This window comes from Dufourea novaeangliae, unplaced genomic scaffold (genome assembly GCF_001272555.1).
Source record: "Dufourea novaeangliae isolate 0120121106 unplaced genomic scaffold, ASM127255v1 scaffold439, whole genome shotgun sequence".
Taxonomy (NCBI): domain Eukaryota; kingdom Metazoa; phylum Arthropoda; class Insecta; order Hymenoptera; family Halictidae; genus Dufourea; species Dufourea novaeangliae.
Window position 1 is genome coordinate 465,221 of NW_015374327.1, and position 22,280 is coordinate 487,500.

Sequence of the window (22,280 nt, forward strand, 5' to 3'; positions counted from 1 at the left end):
GTGTTTCTGAGTGTGTGTGAGTGTACGGTGCTGGAGTTCAGACGGTTTTTAGAGCTGGTCGATGGACCAAGGATATCCGCCGTGACGATTATGGGTCCGTCCGGTCACACACACGTCAGGATACGGTCCAGAAAGACGAAGGACGTGGTTCGAGGACGCAATGTGACGCCTCGAGCGGCGACCGCTCTCCTATATACCGCCGCAGCTTTACGCAGGCGCTCATTCGCGAAACCGCGCGCGCTGCGACTGCTCTCACGCAGGCCGGGTATTTTCCGTCCGCGTGGATCCACGCGACAGGATCCATCGAGACGAGGATCCTAAATTTAAAATGTTTGAATTTTAATTGTTTTTTTTGTTTTTTTGACATTTTATTATTGATATCTTCAGAGTTATCAATGACATTAAACATGAAATAAAATGTCGGTTAAATGGCCACCGTTGCACTGTGGAACGGAACCAAGGAAAAACCGGATAGATGCGACATTTAGATTGAAATATCTCCTGAACTACTAACTTTCGAAGTTAGTTACTGTCACGCAACACGTTTGACATTCGACATTTTCTGACAGAGTCAGGGGACAGAAGATTGAAAATAACTTATACAAATTTTTGTATTTACGTCATTTTTTTTTAGAGGTATCAAGGTCACTTTCATTTTTTAAAATTATTTATACGTTTTTTCTTGAATAACCTTGGATGATTATAGTCATGGAATTCATAATGAAAGGGACTATCATTCTAGGTGTTTCAAAAAGGGTGATTTCATTTTAAAAAATGAAGTTGACCTTGATATCTCCAAAAAAAATGACAAACTATATATATTCTCAATTAATGATATGTTACTATGATACATAACTATTGATTAGTAGACTGCAGATGTGTATGCAAATATCGATCCTATGAATGGTTCATTTACGGAAACTAGAAATAAACAGAAATTGTTTCATTTGAATCAACAGGTCTATCAGGTCCTAGATAAAATAAAATCTCTATTACAGTAGTTTAACAAACTCTGTAATATCCTGAATTTTCAATAATCGAGTATGCTATAAACGCATACAATCCGCATTCTATTAATTACCGTTGATTCCCAATCGTCTACGCTCGAGACTCTCGCGAAAACGTAGGTCGTCGCGTTTCGGTTGCACGCAGTGCACGCTCAGCGAGGGAAACTTCCACGGCGAGCAAGATCGGGGTGTTGGCGAAAGTTCGCTGCAATTCCCGAGAGAATCTTTCTTCCACCGCGACGGGATTCGCTAATTAAAGTTGGGGGAACGTCTAACGACCAGTAATGAGATGTACCTCCCGCTGGATGACGCGAGAAGCTCGTCAGCCGTGACGAATAGATAATAATCGGCCGCCGATTACTCTGTTTCCGTCCTATGCGTAGGCTGATACGACGTTAGTTGCGTGACTTGTCGAATGTTCTTTATTGTAGCCAACGAAACTCGATGTTCTCCACTCAGTTAACGAGAATCTGAAAAATTTTGTTATATAATAATAATAAGAAGAAGAAGAAAAAATGGGAAAATACACACCACTAGCCATAGAAATAAAGGACCTCTGGAAACAAAACAAAATTAAAATAGTAGCATTAATCATATCTCCAACAGGCATAACTCCACAATCATTCACAGAAAACTTATACGAAATAAACATACATCCATCCATACACGCAAACATCCAGAAAGCAGTGATACTACTCACATGCAACGTGGTCTGGAAATTCATGAATTCACTAACATGAAAATAGTGAACCTCTATTTTACTTGGTTTTAATCCATAATATGGAGAGAGAACTCAGTGGAAAACGCTGAAGAGAAACTAAATGATAATAATAATAATAATTTACGTACGGTAACAAAATATATAGAGTTAATGGGATACATTAATTGTAGTTTATTTATTTTACTTAATAAAAACGTAATATATAAAGAATTGTGTTTGCAAGAAATTTTATTATTAAATTGGAACTCTGTTTCACAGAAAGACAACGATCACTCCGTAAAAAAAGAAGTTTTTATTTTGTTCTAAAACAATTATTATTAAAAAACGACCAATTTATTAAATATGATTTTTTTAAAGAACAATTATTATTAAATATGACCATTAAATATATGCTTACCAGGTTTGGTTCCGAAATTCACATTTTTACATCGAAATGAAGCTTCTGAACTCCTAAATCGGCGTTTTGTACCACTGTGCGTTGCGGTGCAATTTCCAATGTTGCGGTGGTCGTGACCGCGACACTCTCGTTAGGGAATAGACCGATTACAAAGTCGTGTTCGAGTTTCCGAAAGCCTCCGTTGTAACGCGATATCTTCTGATCCCCGTTTCAGATTTTCTTGTTGCCTTCCTCCCTGATCACAAAGCTCTCCTAATCCTCTCTCTTTTTATTTGCCATTTTCTTCACTGGTACCAGCAATTTCGCCTTCAATTTCGCGACATTCTACGCTTGACCAATCACATACTTACAGAGGAATATAAGCATACGTTACTATAAACGATCATCGATCAATATTATTATCTTGATTTGCATATAATTAGGTATAATTTGGCGACAGCAGGCAATACAAGGCGATAAATTGTTATATTTAGTAGGCACTTTTGTAAATAATAGGGTTAAGAGTCGATGGTTGAAAATTTCGAAATTTTAAAATTCACTAATTTCTTTACTTTCATATCGTAACAAAAGGTGCAAACGATTTGAGAAAATGTATTGTCGTAACATTTTAATCGTCGTGGTAATAGTGTATCGAAAAGTCATTTTGACTTGCTTGGTAGTTCTGGTGTTAAACGCGTCGACATGTTGGTCGCATTTTTCACGGAAAACGGACTCTTTCGCCGTCGAACGATGGAAAAAACACGTGGCTCAGCTCGAGAGGAATCGGAAATGCGGTGGTGGTTCACGGATGTGAAACGGATAGGTTTAATTACGCGTCTTCTGGCGTCACGCGCCGTCTCTTCGTAATTAACGGACTAATAACTCTGGGCTCACGGTGACACGCGACGAATGGCGAACTCCTTGGACACCTCGATCTTCCAACGGAGTGTTTGATCCTGTTCCTTAGATCCTCTTCTTCGACCTATTCCGACGGTAAATCCTCCGATTCTCGATTAGGGGAGACCGGGGCAGGTTGTAACATAATTAAAATTTTCTAAACGACAAATTTGGCAACGCAGCAGGATTTGAAAATATTGATAACGTCGGTTTCGTTGCAACAATCGATCATCAAGTGTATGTTTCGTAGTTACAGGTTAGATTTTTATTATTTGGAGCACGTAAGGAAATATTGTCCTGGGACTTTTATTTCAATTAACCGCCATTAGAAACCGTTTGAATTTTTTGCTTCTTTGTCGCAAACGAATCATTACATATTGGTTTATTATTATATGTACGCGTTTAAACATATTATTATTTACACTGCTCTGAATGGTGATAAAGCAAACTTGCTATTTGCTGAAGTATTAGCTACTTTTTGGATGAGGATAACCTTTGGATGAAGATATAAACTATTTCCTGATTGAAGAAAACACTTTAGAGAAAAAATTGTGAAAATTTTTTTCGTTACAATTTGCTCTTCGTTACTATCTCCCCTATATGTTTTTAAAGACAGCGTGCCCCATTTGAACGGGGACAACCATTTTCTTCGTTCGATTCATTAGACTAACTGAAGCCGGTCGGACGAGATTGCAACGACTCACAGAGACAATCCGTCTTGATTTCTGCAATCAAGGTATTGCCCGTTCATTTTTTTTTCCAAAACGTCGACCCCCCTCCACTTCCTGCTCGAACTCACGAAAGTAAGAAAAAGCTCGTTTATTCGCCTCGTAGGTTAAACGTGGAAACGATGAAAAGGAGGCGTTGAACGTCAAAAAGACAGAGAAGAGCCTCAAAAGGATAGGAAAAACCCTCGTTTAAATAAAACACTCGCGACGATCGGAATTGAAGTGGAGTTAACGTTCGAGGGCTTCAGAGAACGAAGGAAGAAAGGTTATGTAACATTTTCGTGAAAATTCAGTTTTCCTGGCGAACGATGGATGTACATGGTGTTCCACCGTATACTATCTTATTTCACTTTGTCCTTATCGCAGAAAATAAACGAGGTACTGTACAATTTGCAAAGAAAATATTTGTAACGTGACACCTTCAACTCCTAAAACCTTCGTTTACCTGCACTGAATATATTCCACTGTAATCTGAACCAAAGATCACAAATCTGGAATAAAATGATACAGAACAATCGAGACGATAAATCTTACCGTCTATATAAATATTACCAGATACGTCGTTTCAAATTATAAACACACTGAATTCTCTAAGAGAAGGGGAGGGACACATGGTAATCGCGTTATATCCCAGCACGAGAAAGGGGGAATTCAATTAGAAGGCAGTCGTTCCTTCCGTTAATTGACGCTCGATTCGATTCGAGGGAGAAAGATAGTTTTTCCACGCGATTTCACAGAGGGGGTTTATACATCTGTGATGAACGGCATACGGAAATAGATCGTCGAGTTTATTTAGCGATGGAAGCGATCGACCACCCCCGCAACAAATATATCCTGCGGCTGATCGGGCAATTAGTTCCCCGAATCCATTAATTAGCTAATGAGGATCGCGTGAATCGTGATTCGTTGTCAGCTTTGTAGCGGACCCCGATCGAGCCCGGCGCGGTTCTCTTCTACCTGTTGTCTAATAATAACAACAACGAAATCTCGTTTATTCGCGTGTTTCAATCCTCGAGATGGCCGGGCTCGATCGACGGGTGGAAAGATTTCTTTTTTTTTTTTCTTGCAGCTGTTCGAGATCTTCCTGCGTTTACGGTTCGATAACGGTTTGCGGAACCCGCGTGAGAGAATGAGAAAGAGAGTTAAGCGGAATTTAACGAGCCTCGAAGCTGCACGCGCTAATGGGACGCTTACGATCGCGACGATAGGGCTTATAAAAACCGTGCGAACGATGGAATGCTTCTTGACGCCGCGGCGCGGATCGATGCTTTTATATGTACAGTGCCGGACGAATGTTTTCGTACGAAAACCTTTTCCTGTGGTATTTGCATTGAGGATACTACTGATCATGGGCGTAGCCAGGTTATCAGTCAGGGCGGGCGAAAATATTAATGCGTCGACTGCCACAGTGAAAAAGGTTGTACGTAGTCAGACACACTTTATTTTGCTTTTTAAAGTCGTAAATTGTAGAATAATGAAAAACACTAAGAACTAATAAACAGCAGCGTTAATAATAAATCTTTAAATGTTTCTAAATTGTGTTAACGATGGATTTTTTTTTTTAAACACGGCTCAATTGTGAAATCGAAATGGTACAGAAATTGTAGAATCGTACTTGGAAGAGTTAAGGCGAGACTTTCCAGCATCGTGAAAATTTACCTTTAACAAGTTCCACGGGGCTGATAGTTCTCCGAAACGCTATATACCGTCGGCGTTCGTTATCGACAGACAACGATAACGTCTTTGTCGCGAGTTCAGATGGAGGGAAAGCGAATGAAATTGAATCGACGTTTAACGAAACCAAAACGGTGAGTGAATAGAATGTTTGGACTACTTCCTCGAAAATGGACCCTGATTAATAAGTAGCCTACAGGTTTTGTGAAACTAATTTTTTATTTTATTCTCAACCCAATAAGATGCTTGGTACAAGGAAGTAATTCGTATATTTCCTTTTGTCTTTACGGACTACTCCAGACAATATCATTTTCCTACTAAGCTACACATAACTAATACTAAATTTAGATAAACGTGGTGTCACACTGTTACCTATATTGCGTACATTTTCACAGGACATATCAGTCAGACGACAGCGAAAGTTGGGTAATAGGACGAGGGTGGTAATCAGTATAAACGTATGACAATGACTCTTTATTACCTTCTGTTAGAAAAGATAAATGTATTCGAAGCCCCATGAACTGTCTATGGTGACACAGAGGGCGAAAGGGAACGGGGGATAGGCTTTAATCGGCGGCAACAGATTTTTATCGGCGCTCGTTTCGCTGCGTCGTCTCGTACGACCTGGCAGAACCGTAAAAAGGGACGATCGGGAGAGTCGAGGAAAAAAAAAAGAACAAGAAGAAAAGAAGCTGTTCGGAAAGGTCACGAAAAGCGTCCGCGACACTGGAAGTCAATCAACGGCCGGGCTGAACGGAACGGTGTAATGGAAACTCGCCCTAAAGGTTTCTCTGGTAGCACTCAACCACCCGTTGCGCTCTTTTTTTTTTTCCTCGACCATTCCACCCTTTACGACCCGATTCGTGACTTCCTGCACCTCGACACACACATACGAAACGAATGATTTTTTAACAAACAACTGACAAAATTCTGCACTTTTTTCACCTAGTATCATTTACCTATTCATCGTACCTCCTCTCCGATAACACATTTAGAAGGTCACCAAGTTTCTGAAACTCGTAAGAAAATCATTGAAAATTAAACTCCCTGTAATGATTTATCGACAATGTTCGATCGACTCGACCGAAGAAACATTTGATCGAGTCGATTGATGGACAATACGAGGAGTACCATTTTGTTTTTTTTATTCCGGAGAATTTGTTGTTTTATCGACCGAGAGTAACAGGTTCCACGGACAGCCAGAGCTTGCGAGATAAGCCGACTTCGATAAGCTACCCTTCGAGACTCGCCTCCTCGTTCCAGGGATTACCGACGCGATCCGTTGCGATGTACCTCCCCTTGCAACCTAGCGCACTCTGCGGTCGACCCGTTCCGTTCTCGATCAATTTTTCACCCGTACCTCGTTTCTTTATCAGCGAAGCTGTGGGCTAACCCTAAAAACCACGCGTTTGAACGTTTTTTCGAATATGTATATACAGGGTGTCCCGAAATAGCTTCGACTCCTGGAAATAAGGGGTTCCTGACATGATTTGAAACAACTTTTTCCTTTGCAAAAATGTTCTCCGAGGCTTGGTTGAGGAGATATTAACGAAAATACCGCGACCAATCAGAGCGCTAGTCTGCCGGCCGAGCTCCGCCCCCCTACCAGTCGCAGCGGCAGCCAACGCTGTAACTCGCTACTCGATAACTCGTGCTCTGATTGGTCGCGGTATTTTTGTTAATATCTCCTCAACGAAGCCTCGGAGAACATTTTTGCTAAGGAAAAAGTTGTTTCAAATCACCCCGGGAACCCTCATTGCCGGGAGTCGAAACTATTTTGGGACACACTGTATATACACCGTTATCGTTCCCTGGACTTCTCGAGTTTCCGAATATGCAAATGTTATTCCGCCGCTGTTCTGGTTCGTCGGCAGCGAAGCCCGGCGTTTTCTCACCCCTGTACATCATAATTAACCGAGTGGCGGAATATTACACGCGAGAAATTAGCCGGCCGACGTGTTTTTTACGGAATAAAGATTTTCATGTTTCCCAGTTGCCACGGTTGACGTCACGAGCCGGAGGGTCGTCCGACAACTAAGGTTTCGAGTTGGGATAGAAAGTGGGGTTCGTTAAATGATATTTTTAAATCTTACTGAAACATTATTACTAGACTGCAGATTTTATAAATTTACAGCCAATGGGGCTTTGTGTAACATAATAGAGAAAAAACTTTCCTCAGATGCAATCTGCTTTCTACTTTATCCTGAACCGAATAAGATATTTAAGAGAAGAAAGAAATTCCTACCTTTGCTGGTATCTTCAAAAGTTACTTTAGAAAATGTCATTTTGCATAAAAGTCTGCAGTCTACTTATTACAGTCACTTTCTTACGTAATCCATCGTCGATGCGGGCCTTCCGTGGATCAATTCGATTCGATCCCCCTTCACTGAATGAAATCTCTGTTCCGTCGTTGTTTTTGCGGACGGAAGTTTTTCGGTCGCAGCCGTGGCCGATAATTCGATCGAAACCGCAACATACGTCAAAGAGAAACCTTAATGAATCCCACGTTGATTATAAAACCCTTTTCGCCGCCGGAAGACGGGAAACGGGGATCCAATTTCGGTCGGGGATAAAAGGCTTTGATCCGAACTGAGGGAAAGAACGCGATCGGTACTCGGGATCGGTACGAAACAGGACTCCGCCTCGTTAACGGATAATTACTAGCCCGTTTCTTTCGTTACCCAAAGCCCTCTTCCCCCTTCTACTCCTCAACGATTCTTGTTGAAAATTGAAACGTTGCCACGGTATCGATAGATCGATCGATCTCCTCCCAAGGACCTTCCGTATATGTTCCTTTATTCTCGGGAAGAACACGATTTATGATTCGCTGAAATTAAAAGCAATCAAGATCGTTGATCATTTCTTTTGTTTTCTTTCTCCCACACAACTGCATCTTCGGTTGCGTGAACTTGATTAGAGGCAACGACGAACTTCATCTTCGTCGTTTGTCGGACAATTGCGTAATGCTGTTATTGCCATGATGGTTCTTTTTTACTCGCCGATGACGCTCGCGTAACGCCGTGGACGCGATGTAAAATTGTCGGAGGAGTAAGCCGAGGGAAAGTTTTCTCGTAACGAGGAACGGAAAACGCTTCGATCGAGGGAAGAACGCTCTATGGATACGCGTTGTTTTCTATCGACTTCTTTTCTGAGGTCCTGAATTTATTTTAGGAACATCACGGTTCGTTTGTCTCTCGCAGTGGCGAAAGATATTGGGGGGGGTTCGGAAACCAATTTTGGAGTTACCAGAATCTGTCAACAACGATGGTGAATCAGCGTACAGCTTCGATGACAGAATATGTTGTTTTTAGATTTCAATTACGGTACAATTACAATTACATTGTAATTTTATAAATACAATGTAATTTTTCTTGTAAACTTGGTATAGTTAATCACAATATTATTGTAATTTTAATTCTATTTGTATTTGTAATTCTAATTGTAATTGTAATTGTCATTCTACTTCTAATTTTAATTCTAATTGTCATTGTAATTGTCTTGCAATTACATTGTAATTGTGATTTAGGGTTTTGTAATTAGATTACATTTCGCCCAACTCTGGGAAATACCGATAAGGAGGGCGATAGGGGAGCAAATGTTCGCGTGTGGCTGACTGACTATGCGACGACCTATTCCACTGAGACAGGAATTCAGCGGAAACTGTCCGCGTGATGCTGTCGCGCGCGTCTCTTTCATACCGTGTTCGATTTCAAGGACGACGATTCTCGAAAGATAACGAATATCGGGACAAACCTTACCCTTTAACTACAATCGTTCCTCGTATCGGATACGTCGTGGACCACCTTTCGAACAGAGGCCCGATAAGACGCTTCGCACCAGGTTGACATCGCGAAATTCCTTTCGGAACGAATGTCATCGAAACTAATCGATCGATCGTAGATCCGAAATTGTCGTGTCACGAACAGACACGAGTCGAGGGTAGAGTAAGTAGACCAGGAAAGAGTTTCAAAAGAGAGGAAACGTAAGAATTTATAAATTCAAATTAATATTAATTAATATTAAATATTACGCAAAAATTCTGTAACTCTGATAGGGGGAAGGGTCAAAATAAAATTTTTTTCTTGCAGGGTCGGTTCCAAGCTACTTTTTTCCGTCCAAAGGCAGGGGGAAACTGCCCTCCCTGACTACGTCCATGTGTCAGTTATGCTTGGGATCCTTTAATTAGCAACATCGCGGCGAACAAGCTCTGCTCGCCTGTCTCGTTAAGTTACGTCACGCGACGGAATCGGCTGCACCCCCCCCCTGGAAGATGGTATAAATGTCGTAGCGTTTCCCGTTCCACCGAGATCCATGTACCACTTAATTATCCAACGATCTGTCCCGTTTTCGTTTTACGTAATCAACCCATCGAGCCACGAAAAACGCATCAGAGATTGCTCAATTTCTCGGAAAAGCGGGGGATTATCCCTACATGGCTCACGGGATTCGTCACGGTTTCCTTCATCGAGACGTCCTGTTCAGAAAGAAGATTTTAATTATGGGTGGACGATGCCGTAACCCACGGCGGATCGTGTTTTTTCTTCGTGAATGTTTAAGGTCGAGAAGGCAGGTGTTAGGTGCGTTGCGACGGTGGAATAAAATTTGTCCGGTTATAACGGTACACCTTCGCGAGCAAGACCAGGAAACGAACCTTGTGCAGGGGATGTGAAAGATCTCCGGGGGATGGTCGTTTCGAGAACTAGGTTTACGAGGAGTGGGAACCGATGAGATGCTGTCTTTGAAAAATTCGAGAATCGCTTCGGTGTCGCGGGATTGGGAACTTTGTCGTTTGGAAAATATTTAAGGTCAATGACCCTATTTCTAATTACTAGAATTTTATGCATTTATAAGGATTTGTGAAATGCAATATATTATCCTCAGATACTGTTGCATTTCGCTTTGTGTTATTCGAATAAAATTCTGCCTAATTCTGCCGTAAATTATTTCAAGTGTAGAAACAATACTAAAAGTCTAAGGATAGAAAGCAAGCAAGCCTTGGATGGAAAATTAAATCAAGGAATCGCTTCGTTGACCATCGAGGAACCGCCGGATTAGACGAGGGATCGGTGACACGCGCGGCCGCGCACCTGTTATCGCGTTTTATGATCATCGACGTCGAGATTACGGTCCCGGAACGGTTGATGGCCCATTTCTGCCGAGCCGATTACCTATCGCGGACCATCGATTACCGTTTCCTCGACGCCCCGATAACGGCCGCATCGAGGAAAATCAATTCCGTTGCTGTGTTGTCCGCCGAACGATCGAAATTACAAGAACGCTTATAGGCGTTAATAGCGATTCAAGGACACGTACCTTTTGATTTCACTTCATCGATATTGTTGATATTTACTAAATCTAATTGAAGAACAACCCTTGAGTGGTATCATCAAAAAATGAAATTATTAAATGTAGTCTTACTTCGTAAGAAATGGACTGAGCAATTAACCGAATGGACAGTGATATTGAATAATCAGATTTTGAAAATCACCCTCCTAAAATTACAGGACATAGCGTTACGCTCAATATACTTAATACTTTGTTGGCGAGAGGGTTTTCATGTTTGTAGATCTGGGAAACTATCGATAACAACGTAATCCTGGAGACTGCAGACGTCAAGGAAATCATAGGGCAAGGGGTTAATCGTTTATATTATTATTATAAAACCCCTAATCTTATCGAATTGATCATTTTCTGTTTGACAGTAAAAAAATAATAGTTAAAGTTTAGGAAGCTAATTATGTATTACAACTTAGTAATTAGTACACATTTAACTTGAACATTACTAATAAAAAAATAAAAAAAGCCTAAAAATCCTTCTTTTGCAAACGAAAAACGAGAAAGTGAGAAATATTCGATTATCAGAAATCTGTCAAAACCCACAAATGTTCATAAAACATGTCTTCCAATTAATTAAAAAAAATATAATTTAATGATAATAGGGTCAATATAAAAAATATGGACTGAAATCTTATTTCGTACTTTGCGATATCTTCGAACGCTTTTGGAAAGCGGAAATCCCATTGTTCTAGGTGGTCCTTTTCGTACTGGGGTCCCCCATTTACTTAACCGTTAATCTGTACGCGTTTCAGACACCGACAGAAAGTTTATGCACGCGTACGTGACGAAGTTCTGGCAGTTGTTCGCGCGAAATCGCGGCCGTCCAGGGGGTTTATTTCCCGTTAATGGACGGTTGACATGGGTCCGCTCCAAAGGGCGGTGGTACGATGGAAGGTGAGTCGGTGAAACTTGGTAACGGAAAGGGAGGGGGGTTGGCGGGGCGATAAATGTCCCTGGTACGTCGACCGTGCCTGTTTCGCATATTTTAGGGGATGAGACATTCCTGGCTCGCGGTACCGCCGCTGAATCTCTCCCCACTCCAGCCACATTCCACCACTATTCTATCCAACCCGGTGGATAGTTTTTATTTTTTTCATTTTTTTAGTTATTTAACGGGTATAAATCCAGTATACATACATAACGTTTGATGAAAATAAGATTAGAAACAGTTACAACAATATATTATACAGTATGGAATTAGTCGCGATAGGAAATCTTTAATAAAATATTAACTAAGATTAAACTCACTGAACTTACACTGAATGATTATTGTAGAAAAAAGTAGATTTCACAAGAGTAATTATCGGAATGTTTGTTCGGAAATGGAAATGATCGACGAAAAACCATTCGCTCGAGTATTGTAGATGATCAAAAAATGGTTATTCATACTTTTCAGTTATTTTTCCATGGGGAATCGCCCCATGTAGGGTTGTCTATTTGTATTTCTTATCTTATGTACCAAAGAGTTATCTAACTTGTTGACGTATGATAATACTAATTGGAAGGAAACGAGGTTCGTCGAGTTACCACGAATATTTTTTCCTCCACCCACCGGGGGAGATTTTTCCGTGAGAATTTCGCTTTCTTGGAAAGATTTACGCGACCTGGTGGAAACTAAGAGGCTGCGGTAATCGAGTTGAAAGTTCGACTACGGTTTACATCGTTTGCGAAAGCTGTTCCGTAGTGTTCTCGTCAGTTGTCCAAGTCCATGGAATTTAATATTCGCGTCCTACAGATAGAATCGTCTTCCCACGATCTTTCAAAAAGTGGCTCGTTGGTCCGTGTATTTTGTCTAAAGTTTCTGAACAAACGAAAAGAAAAGAGGGGATATAAGACATGACGGCTGATAGTCGACACGGTTCGCCGATAACTCGATATTAAACCGCGTCACGGGCTGCTAAAGACGGCGATAAATTGCGTTCGAAGCAGCCAGGCCAACGGGCTGTCAACGTTCAACATTTCCTTGCATCTACGCTGATCGAATCTTACGTATAGACACTGCGAGGCTTCCTCGCGAGGCTGCCTCGAATCTTAACCCCCATCAGTCCCTCATTTTTCCCAGCTTAATTTGTTCCTCGGTGTCAAATATACCCAGTGGTAAAAATTAAATACAATGAAGTGATAAATAGTTAAATTTGCAAATTCTTTAAGGCAAAAATCACAAAGCCTCAGATAAAATTTAATTACACATGACAAAATAACGTAATTTCTTAGAAGAAATCTGTGTTAAATTGACACAAGGGACGGATGAGGGTTAAATAGAATATGTAAGGCAAGCATGGCACTCGTCTTAATGGTGATTTTACAGAAGTTTGAAAAATAAAAGAGACGAAGACGACGATGGTATACCAGGGAATTCTACAGGGTGTTTTGAGTTAGCTTGATCACCTTGAACGATGACTTAGTGGTATACTTTATGAAAATTTTCAGGCATGGAACTTAACTCTTTAAGGTGGTACAAAAAATACGTCATTTCGTTAAAAAAAAAGTGAAGGTCACCTTGAAATCTCTGAAATACCTGCACCCATAAAAAAAAGCACGTACCTTGTAAGATGCCATTTAAGTTCCACGCCTCAAAATTTTCATAAAGTGTACTGTTAAGTCATTATTCGAGGTGATCAAGTTAGCTGAGACAACCTGTATAATTTGAATTAAGATTTTAACAATATGCGTCGAAACGAAGCGAGGCAGCCTCGCAGTATCTATAGATAGCTTTCCAATCCACGTTCGCGTAGATTATTCCAAGCCACCTGGACTCCAAGAAAAACGGAAACTGCGTCGTGTTTATTTCTACAAATAGGAAAGAAGGAAGTGAAACTGTGGAGTGGTCGAGAGTGTCACGTTACGTTTTGCAATCTTATCCCCCCTAGAAAATCTCTATATTTCGTTCACCTAGTCGAATCAATGATTATAAATAAAGGAAAGTGATGACCATTTAGGTAGGCTCAGCGCGCAAATGTGTCGATTATACTGTAAATCATCGATGAGCGTTCGAAGGCTCCTCAGCACTGTGTTCAGAAGTCATCCCCAGAATACTAAACGTTCAACTAGTTCCACGGATGATCCCTCAATTTTTGAAAGGAATCTCAAGTCACAAATTGGTCGATTTCGAATAGTATATAAATTTAAATAATTTTTGCTGTCTGTGACTTGGTGCACGAACTTTTTCAATTTTGTTTTAAACATCATTTAGTAAACTAATGTCCCTAATTTCACAAAAGAACTCAAGTTATTTGCACCAATTTTAAAAAAGTTGTTCCGTTTTAAAGGTTGTATGAATACTTTTGTCCGGTACCAAAGTTTGAAATTGTGCTCGAAGGAAGGCACAAAAATCAAATGACAAGACTCGAGAGAGTCGAGTTCAGCTACTAGACTTCTATATTATTCTGTTTTCACCCGATGAAATACCGAAACGGAGCAATAACAACAATAAATCTCCCCGGTAACGATAACATTGCGTACGCGGGCCACTGCGATCCAGGGTAAATAGAAGCATGGGAAGATTGATAGGGAACACGATAAAAAATTACTTCGCATACATATCGGTGTTTTGATTCGTGAATATCGGGTCCGAGGATAGATCGAGAATCGACGGAATTGATGAATAACTTGCAGATCCACTCGGTTCGTCAAGGCGAACGTAGATTTTAAACTTCGAATGTACATCGCGGATGATTCATCGAAAAACATTGTATTCATCGTCGTTTCAACTACACTGGCTGAAATTTGTATAAATTCGCCATGTTTTTTGATGAATTCTTATAATTATTCCATTCCATAATAATACCATTTATTTGAAAAGAAAATATGTATTTCTATAGAAAAGAAACTGAAATTTCTGTAAAGTCATTCGTTTTTTACATAAGTAAACTTCAAATTAACAATTATTTTTCACTGTTTCTATATTAATACTCAGTGTAACCTCCATTTTTGTAAATGAAAATACAAAAACAGATAGGACGGAGGAATCAAATTGGTGGTATTTGAAAATACAGTAGCCGAAATTTCTACAAAGTCGTCTTCGTTTTCATAGATATTTTGAAACAGAATAATATGCTGCCTACATTTCTAGTGTGATTGCCACGTACTAAATTATATTAGATAGATAAGAACACTTCCATTGCTTACTTTAATAAATTGTAAAAAATATTCATACCAGTAAGAAATAACACTAGAACCAGGGACTTCTACCAAAACGTATAATACCGGTATTTTACGTTCCGGTAGAAGTCCCTAGTCTAATGTCGAATTAATTCGTTCGATGTCGCGGTCATCAGGAGGCGGTGGTCTCGCGAGTCTATCCCCATCGGGGCAACACGTGTGCACGTCGAAAGAGTGGCTTCGGTTCGAGAAAAGGGCGGGGTGGAGAGGGTTGGTTTTCCACCACCGTGCGACCGGTAACAGCCCCGCGTTTACCACCACCAACGCCGCTCCGACCCAGTCCGTGTCTCTGATATAAAGTGGTCGCGTGCTTGCAAGCTCAGTCACTCTGTCCCGTTGAGGCGTCGATCCTTGCAGCAGCTCGGAAAAAAAAACAGACCAACAACCACCACCAACGACCGTTCGACTCCTGTGGATCACACGCCTGTCGTTCCTTGATTGCCTGACACACGAGGTATTTGCCTTTGTATTTCTATCTCTCGATCCCCCGCGGACTAGATCGTAGAAATTAATTTAGTAATCACTTTTTGCGGATTTTTATGCAAAATAGTATTATCTAAAGTGATGGATACTGACAGGAGAAAATGTAGAAATTTAATTTTCCTATTAAATATTTTATATTGGGGTCAGAATAAAATAGAAAACTCGTTAGATTTGATAAGTTTTGCCTTTTATTGAATTTTGCGGAGTCCTGGAGGTTATAAATTCGTAAAATCGGCAGTCTAGTGATCGCTTTACTTTGTGCATAGATCGTTTTGGATTCAGTGAAGTTTCAATCGAACCGTCCGTTTTCTATTATTCTTTATGCCTAAAGAAGTTGGTTTCTAGATGACCTTTTAGATGTCTTAACACTAGAACTACCAAACAAGTCGAAATGATTTATCAGTACACTTTTATAACAATGATTAAAATGTTACAACAATAAATTTTCTCCGATCTTCTGTAACTTTTACTACGATACGAAAGTGAAGAAATTAGTTGCTTTATAAATTAGTAAAATTTGAAAAGTCTGTTATGTTTGTCAATCGATTGAAATAGATATGCGTTTACCGTCGGTAATTTTAATATTAATATGAATTTTGCTAGCAGTATTTTTGAGTGTGATTCCTATTGAAAGGAATTTTAATATAAATATTTAACGTTTCGTTACGCGAAGAAGTGAATAGTTAGCCGGGTACGTGCCACAGGTAGCCTTCATAGAAAGTTTCCCGTATCGGAAAAGGTTCGTTTCGTTCTATGAACGCGAAGGAGATCGACTTCCGAGCGCGTTTCACGTAACTGGTTCGCGACGGTACGCTTGTCCCCCGAGGGTCCTGTATTGACACGTGGGACCTTTCTTTATTTTTTTTTTTTTTTTCTTGAACGACTTGTGCTTTTCCGCTTGCACAGTTTGCGCGATCGCCTCGTCTTTGAGCGGAACTTCGAAAGGCCGAGCACTCAAGGGTCTCGCGATTCTTTTCTTGCAAAGAAACGTTCTTGTTGAATGAAAAAAAAAAAAGGTCGTGAATGCTCGAAGGAAGAAATGTTCGGAATAGAGTGTCGTTTAACGTTTCCGATTTCCTTTGTGTATTACAGTAACGCTTCGATTTCCTTCTTCGATTCCGTCGATTTTTTCTTCTATTCTTACACATCTTTCTGTCGTTTGAATCGGAATTTGTTAGCATCCCAATGCGATTTACGATTTTCGTTATCGGAAATGAAATAACACGGCAACTTTGTTATAATATATCGTTGCGGCTGTCCGCTATTTAAATCGAGCACGCTCGCGTTCCAGGCAATTAGCCGGCGACCACAGTCACAAATTGGTTAGCCGAACCACGCGAGGGAGTTGCATTTCAAGTAATTTTCTTCGATGCAGCTCCCGACCAGAGTTGAGCGCAATCGAATGATTTTGTGATTGAAATACATGTATAGAACTGAATACTTGTATTGAATATGTAGATCAATTAACGAATACTCTGGTATTTTGTATTTTATAATAAGTAAATACTCGAACACACTTGTATTTCGTAATCGTTTCATCAATAGGTACCGAATACGTTAGTATTTTCCATTCTGTACCGAACAATACAAAATATAAAATAAAGTCTATTCGATTACAGAGTAGAAGTTGGCAGTGTTACAAATTCTGGTAATGGGGTCAGTCGAATGAAACTTTGAAGTGTAAGACGTGGTGTAAAACAATGGTACCTGTCTCATTCAATATTTAGGTACGTTCAAATTTAACAATTCAAGTAGGTAGGAGCTGTTCACTTTACTATTTACAATTTAATACAAAAAGTAAGATCATTCATAATTCGTTATAATATCGGTATTTCACGTTTCGATGAAAGTCCCTGAACCAACGACGTTGTTATTAGCCTCACTGGTCCCCCGTACACATAATAAATTCATAAAATTTGCAATCCTATTCTCGCTATCACCGACAATTCAAAAACAATGCAAACGCCAGAAACAAATGTTCCGCCATTTCCACGGTTATTCTTTATCCGCACCAATTAGAATCCTCGAAACGATCCTGCATTCGACCTGACGGGGACGGGGCAGGGTTAATTAATCAGAACGACGCTCGAACGAACGGCCCCGGGTGTTTATTTTCACCCGACGAATGAAATTTTCGTCGGACGAGTTATCGTTCTGTCGACGACAGCCAGGCATCGATGAGGCAGCGTTTCATCTACCAGAGTTGGACCTGTCGATCCGATCGACGAAATTCTCTGTCACCAGGAACCAAATAAAATCTCATTCTAACCAGTCCAACGATCCTCGATCGTTATTGTCTATCGTTCCAACATTTTCAACGATCGTCGATCGTTATAATAATAATAGTAATTTATTTCTACAGGACGAAAACTTATTGAATTGCAAAAATATTACGTTACAGAAGTGACAAGTCTACAAAGATACACTTGTAAAGAGTATACAGGGTGGTTCGATAAGAATTAGCATTCGAATATCTCCGTTGTTTTCAGAGATACAGAAAAAGTTTATTAGCAAAAGTTATGGCAGTAATAATATTTTTTCATCTGTTGGGGTTTCGGAGATTTCTAGGTCACCTTCACGTTTTTGAAGCAAATCATATGCTTTTTCATACAACAGTTGATGCAACTCGATATTTTCTATAAAAAAAAGTATTAGCTTATGTACGTCGAAAAAATTATTAGTAGACTGTGGGTCTTATGCAAATATAAATTTTTATGGACTGGTTTACAGGAATCGGAATCTAAGCAGAATTTCTTCCCATTATTGTAGATTCTGTGAGGTTCTAAGTAATGTAAAAACCTCATCAATTTTTACATCTTACAGTACCGAGTTTCAAATAATCGTGCACGTTATAAATGCATAAAATCCGCAGTCTAATTATTAGTTTGGGAGATAGTCCAACGAAGGGTCACAGTAACTCCTTTAGCATTTTTCCCTCTCTTTTTATTTCCGTGTTCCGATGCGTTAGATCATTAGGCCGCGAGATATCCTTTTTCCAGACAACATCCTTTGGAATAAACGATGGTTTGTGTGCACGTCGATAAGCTCGTGTTATTACCTTGCGGAACTTCCGGCTCCGTAAACACGTAGGTATAGCAGTTCCGATAGAAACAATCCTCGAGTACCCCGTTTTTCCCGTGCATCCTGGCCAGAAAGGATTACGGGGATAACTAGCGGCTTCAGGACTTCATTCGTTCTCGTTAAGGGATCGTAAAATACCGGCCACCAGAGGGGCTGGCTGTTTGTCCCGTCTCGGGGATCGTGATTAAGAAAAACTGCGCTCTGGTTTCACTCGACGATTTGTTCCTCGTCGATCGTTAAAAGAAGAACACATATTATTAGAGTGCAATTTTACCAAACCGACAGGGAGTGTTTCTCGATCGTGAAACGAGTCTCGAAATAGAAAGAATATTTATACCGGTATTTCTCGGTTGTACCTTCGTAACCCTTATAGAAACCGAAATACGAAAATACCGATATACGAACAACCCTGTTCGTTATTCGATACCTTCGTTATAATAAATAAATAATAAATAAATAATAAATAAATAATAAATAAATAATAAATAAATAATAAATAAATAATAAATAAATAATAAATAAATAATAAATAAATAATAAATAAATAATAAATAAATAATAAATAAATGATAAATAAATAATATATAAATAATAAATCCTGCACCGCATCTTCGAGGTCTAATTGCAATAATTGACGACAAACTGGACTTTTTTTTTTCAGGTGGGCAACGTGATGTCGTCGCTACGAATCGCCGTGTTCCTGGCCATGGTCCTGATGATCCTGTTCGATTGGTCCGCTGCTCTCCCGGCCGTCGATAAGGAGAGACTCTTGAACGAGGTAGACGTAAGTAACTAAACACCCTTAGGGTAGTTACCTGCGAGCGGAATGGGAACGTACTTACTCGTTTGTGTACCGGAAATATCCCCCTCTGTACACGGATTACAGTTTCGTGTGGCGAAATTTATCGCTTGAAACGGATGGAGGATAAATTTAATCCCTTAATTTTGAAAATTGTGACTTAATACACTCTGGCCCTGGGGTCTTCCAGGCTTCGGTCAGTTGATCTCTCTGTTTCCAGAAATTGTATTAAACATTATTAAAATAACAGGAATTCTTGATTTCCCTGGCGATTCCCAATTTTGTTTAGCAATTCCTTTACTTAATCTTTCGAAATCGCAGTAATCCTAAGAAATTAATACCCAGTCCGTTTAGAAAATTGTAGATCACAATATATTACATTCTAATAACAGCCAGAATACCGCGAGAAAATTAATAACGGGCGCATAAAAAGTTCCCGCCTTTTTAGAAGAATCCCGCGACAATTCGACCAGTCGACAAACGGGCCTCGTTATCAGTCAAATTGCCCCGTTGGCCCCGATTTTTTTTTCGCCCAAAAAGATGGTCACTCCCGTCTTGAACTCGTTTCGATCGCGGACAGGAAGAGAGCACCGCCGCGAAAAAGCTCTCGCAGCTTCCCTCGCGGTCCGACCAGATACGTTCCCATTCTACTCGCTGGCGACCCCATCGCGGAGTCGTTCCACTTGCTGATTGCACGAGTAGAGTCAGCCGAGCACACGTAGAATGCACGAAAACGATGACTTTTTGACTGCTTTTGAACAGTGATTACTGAAAACTTCACGCTTCCCTCGTCCCAATTTCACGCAGCTGGATACCACTTACCTTTCTCCCTAAAACTGTATTTTCCTGGTTTTCTTTTTTTTACAGTGACTCACGTATTCGTTCATACACTTTCCAAATTACCGTTAAGTGTACAAATTTTTATGCAATTTCGATTTATGTACACTCATGATTATTTATATTTAACATGCTTTTCTGATGAATTCTTTTTAACACACCAACTTGTTGATGTCGCGGTGTAATTTAAAACAATATCAACAGCTATTACGTAAATGTGTATACAGGGTGTAACGAAACAGTTGTAGGTCCCTGAAATCGGTTCTCGTGAGGTGATTTAAGACAAGTTTTTACCTAACAAAAATGGTATCCGAGGCTTTGTTAACGAGATATTAACGGAAAACCTCGACCAATCGGATGTATTTTCGACGATTTACGACCTGGTATTTTCATTGTCATTGATGTTCGTACATCAGCGAAACAGAATTTCATGACCGATGTCGGCCACGTCGACGTTACATCGCGGTTCAGAAACAACCCCCTAGATTATCGAGACGAGCCACCGCAACCATCACCCGACCCGAAATTAATTTGGCCGACAATTAATTAATCGATTACCTGCCCCGTGGTCCACGGACCGCACCACTTTTAACCCTTTGATTGCGGCCCGATATGCGAATGTCAGTCGCTAACAAAAAGTATACAAATAAAAAAGTTTCTAAATTATATCAGTTTAGCGAAACAGTAAATGTGTTATAATACGAAATATTTAGAGGGCGCATGTATACGTCTTTCGTATACAGGGTGTTTCAGTTAACTTGATTACCTCTAATAATGACTTAACGGTACACTTCCTTGAAAATTTTGAGGCATGGAACTTAAATGACATCTTATAAGATACGTGCTTTTTTTGTGGGTGGAGGCATTTGAGAGATCTCGAGGTCACCTTGATTTTTTCTAACGGAACGGTATCTGAATAAAAATGTGTACAAGTCCAATACAGCGATTATTTTATAAACATCTCGTTAACTATTAGGTTTAGAACGTACGAAAGTCAACACATTTTTACACAGAATTTGATACATCGTTATGTTAAAAAAAAAATCATGGCGACCTTGAAATTTCTCAAATGCTTCCTCCCACAAAAATAGCACCTACCTTATAAGATGTGCCCCTTGATGCCATTTAAGTTCCACCCGTCAAAATTTGCATAAAATGTACGTCGTTAAGTCGCAAGTTAGCTGAAACGCCTTTCCGAGGACGTATATGCCTTTCGTAGTCAAAGGATTCAACGTGGATGGTGGACTAGTTCGTCCTGAAACGCCGATCTGCGTCACGGAAACCGCCAGTTGGTGACTCTGTCCCCGTTCCATCGAAAGGGGGAGACTTTTCTCCCGGAACAATTTCCCTGGACGACGGGAAACCCCCGACGTCCGAGAAAGAATGACGCCGCAGCGATTGGTATTGCGGCCACGCGCTCCACCGGGGACAAATGGAAAACAGTTTCGTTGACTCTCCAGGCCTCCCTCTTTACCAACGTTGGGGGTCACGTCGACTCTCCCTTTCCCTATGATATGGAGGATTCAGGCGACAGCCCTCGAGCCGATCCTCCACGGGACCCTGCGCTAAGAAAATGGATGTACCGTTCTCACCTTGTCCTGGCGACGAATGGAATTTCAACGACGCCAGTTCCATCGAACTTCCAACGATCGATTCACGTCCACCAAACATTCTCCGAAACTTCCACCTATCATTCCTTCGATCCTTCCTTTCTCAAATTTATGGACACACGGAGTGGCGGTACGAGTCGTTCGAATAGAATTTAGTGTGCTATTTGGGGGCTTGGAATAGGAATATCAAGAAGTCGGGGTTCGAACAGCTTTGTGCGGGAGACTTTGTTCGAAATATGGATTATCCTTCAGTCGGTAAAGATTAGGAATAATTATTTTGGTTTTTTCTTCAAATAAATTAAATTTTTCTTACAATAAGGAAAAAATTCTTGTTTTCTTCACTTATTTGTAAAATTATTATTTCGATTTCAGTATTCTGAAGTAGTTTAAAATATTAATCATTCAAATTAAATTCGTAAAATTGATGGAAAAGTATAAAGCATCGTATGATTACCCAGCTAGATACGACACCAAACGCAGAAGCTACCCTAAACACGGCCGATGAAAACGGTTCGAAAAGGAGCCCAGGAAACCTGTTGCTCGCGCGTCCCCTGTTCCGGAACTAACGA

General features: G+C 40.3%; 1 protein-coding gene across 2 annotated transcripts in view; it reads left to right on the forward strand.

Moving 5' to 3' along the window:
• Positions 1-22,280, forward strand: part of LOC107192912 (prohormone-1) — a 45,886-nt gene that overhangs the window by 17,037 nt on the left and 6,569 nt on the right. The window contains exons 1-2 of one of the 2 annotated variants that reach the window (XM_015582267.1): positions 15,253-15,355; positions 19,127-19,249. In XM_015582267.1, the coding sequence (XP_015437753.1) occupies positions 19,139-19,249 (111 nt within the window). In that variant the 5' untranslated portion in view covers positions 15,253-15,355; positions 19,127-19,138. Of the gene's footprint in view, positions 1-15,252; positions 15,356-19,126; positions 19,250-22,280 lie in introns of those variants that run through there. The other variant, XM_015582268.1, reaches the window with a different exon arrangement.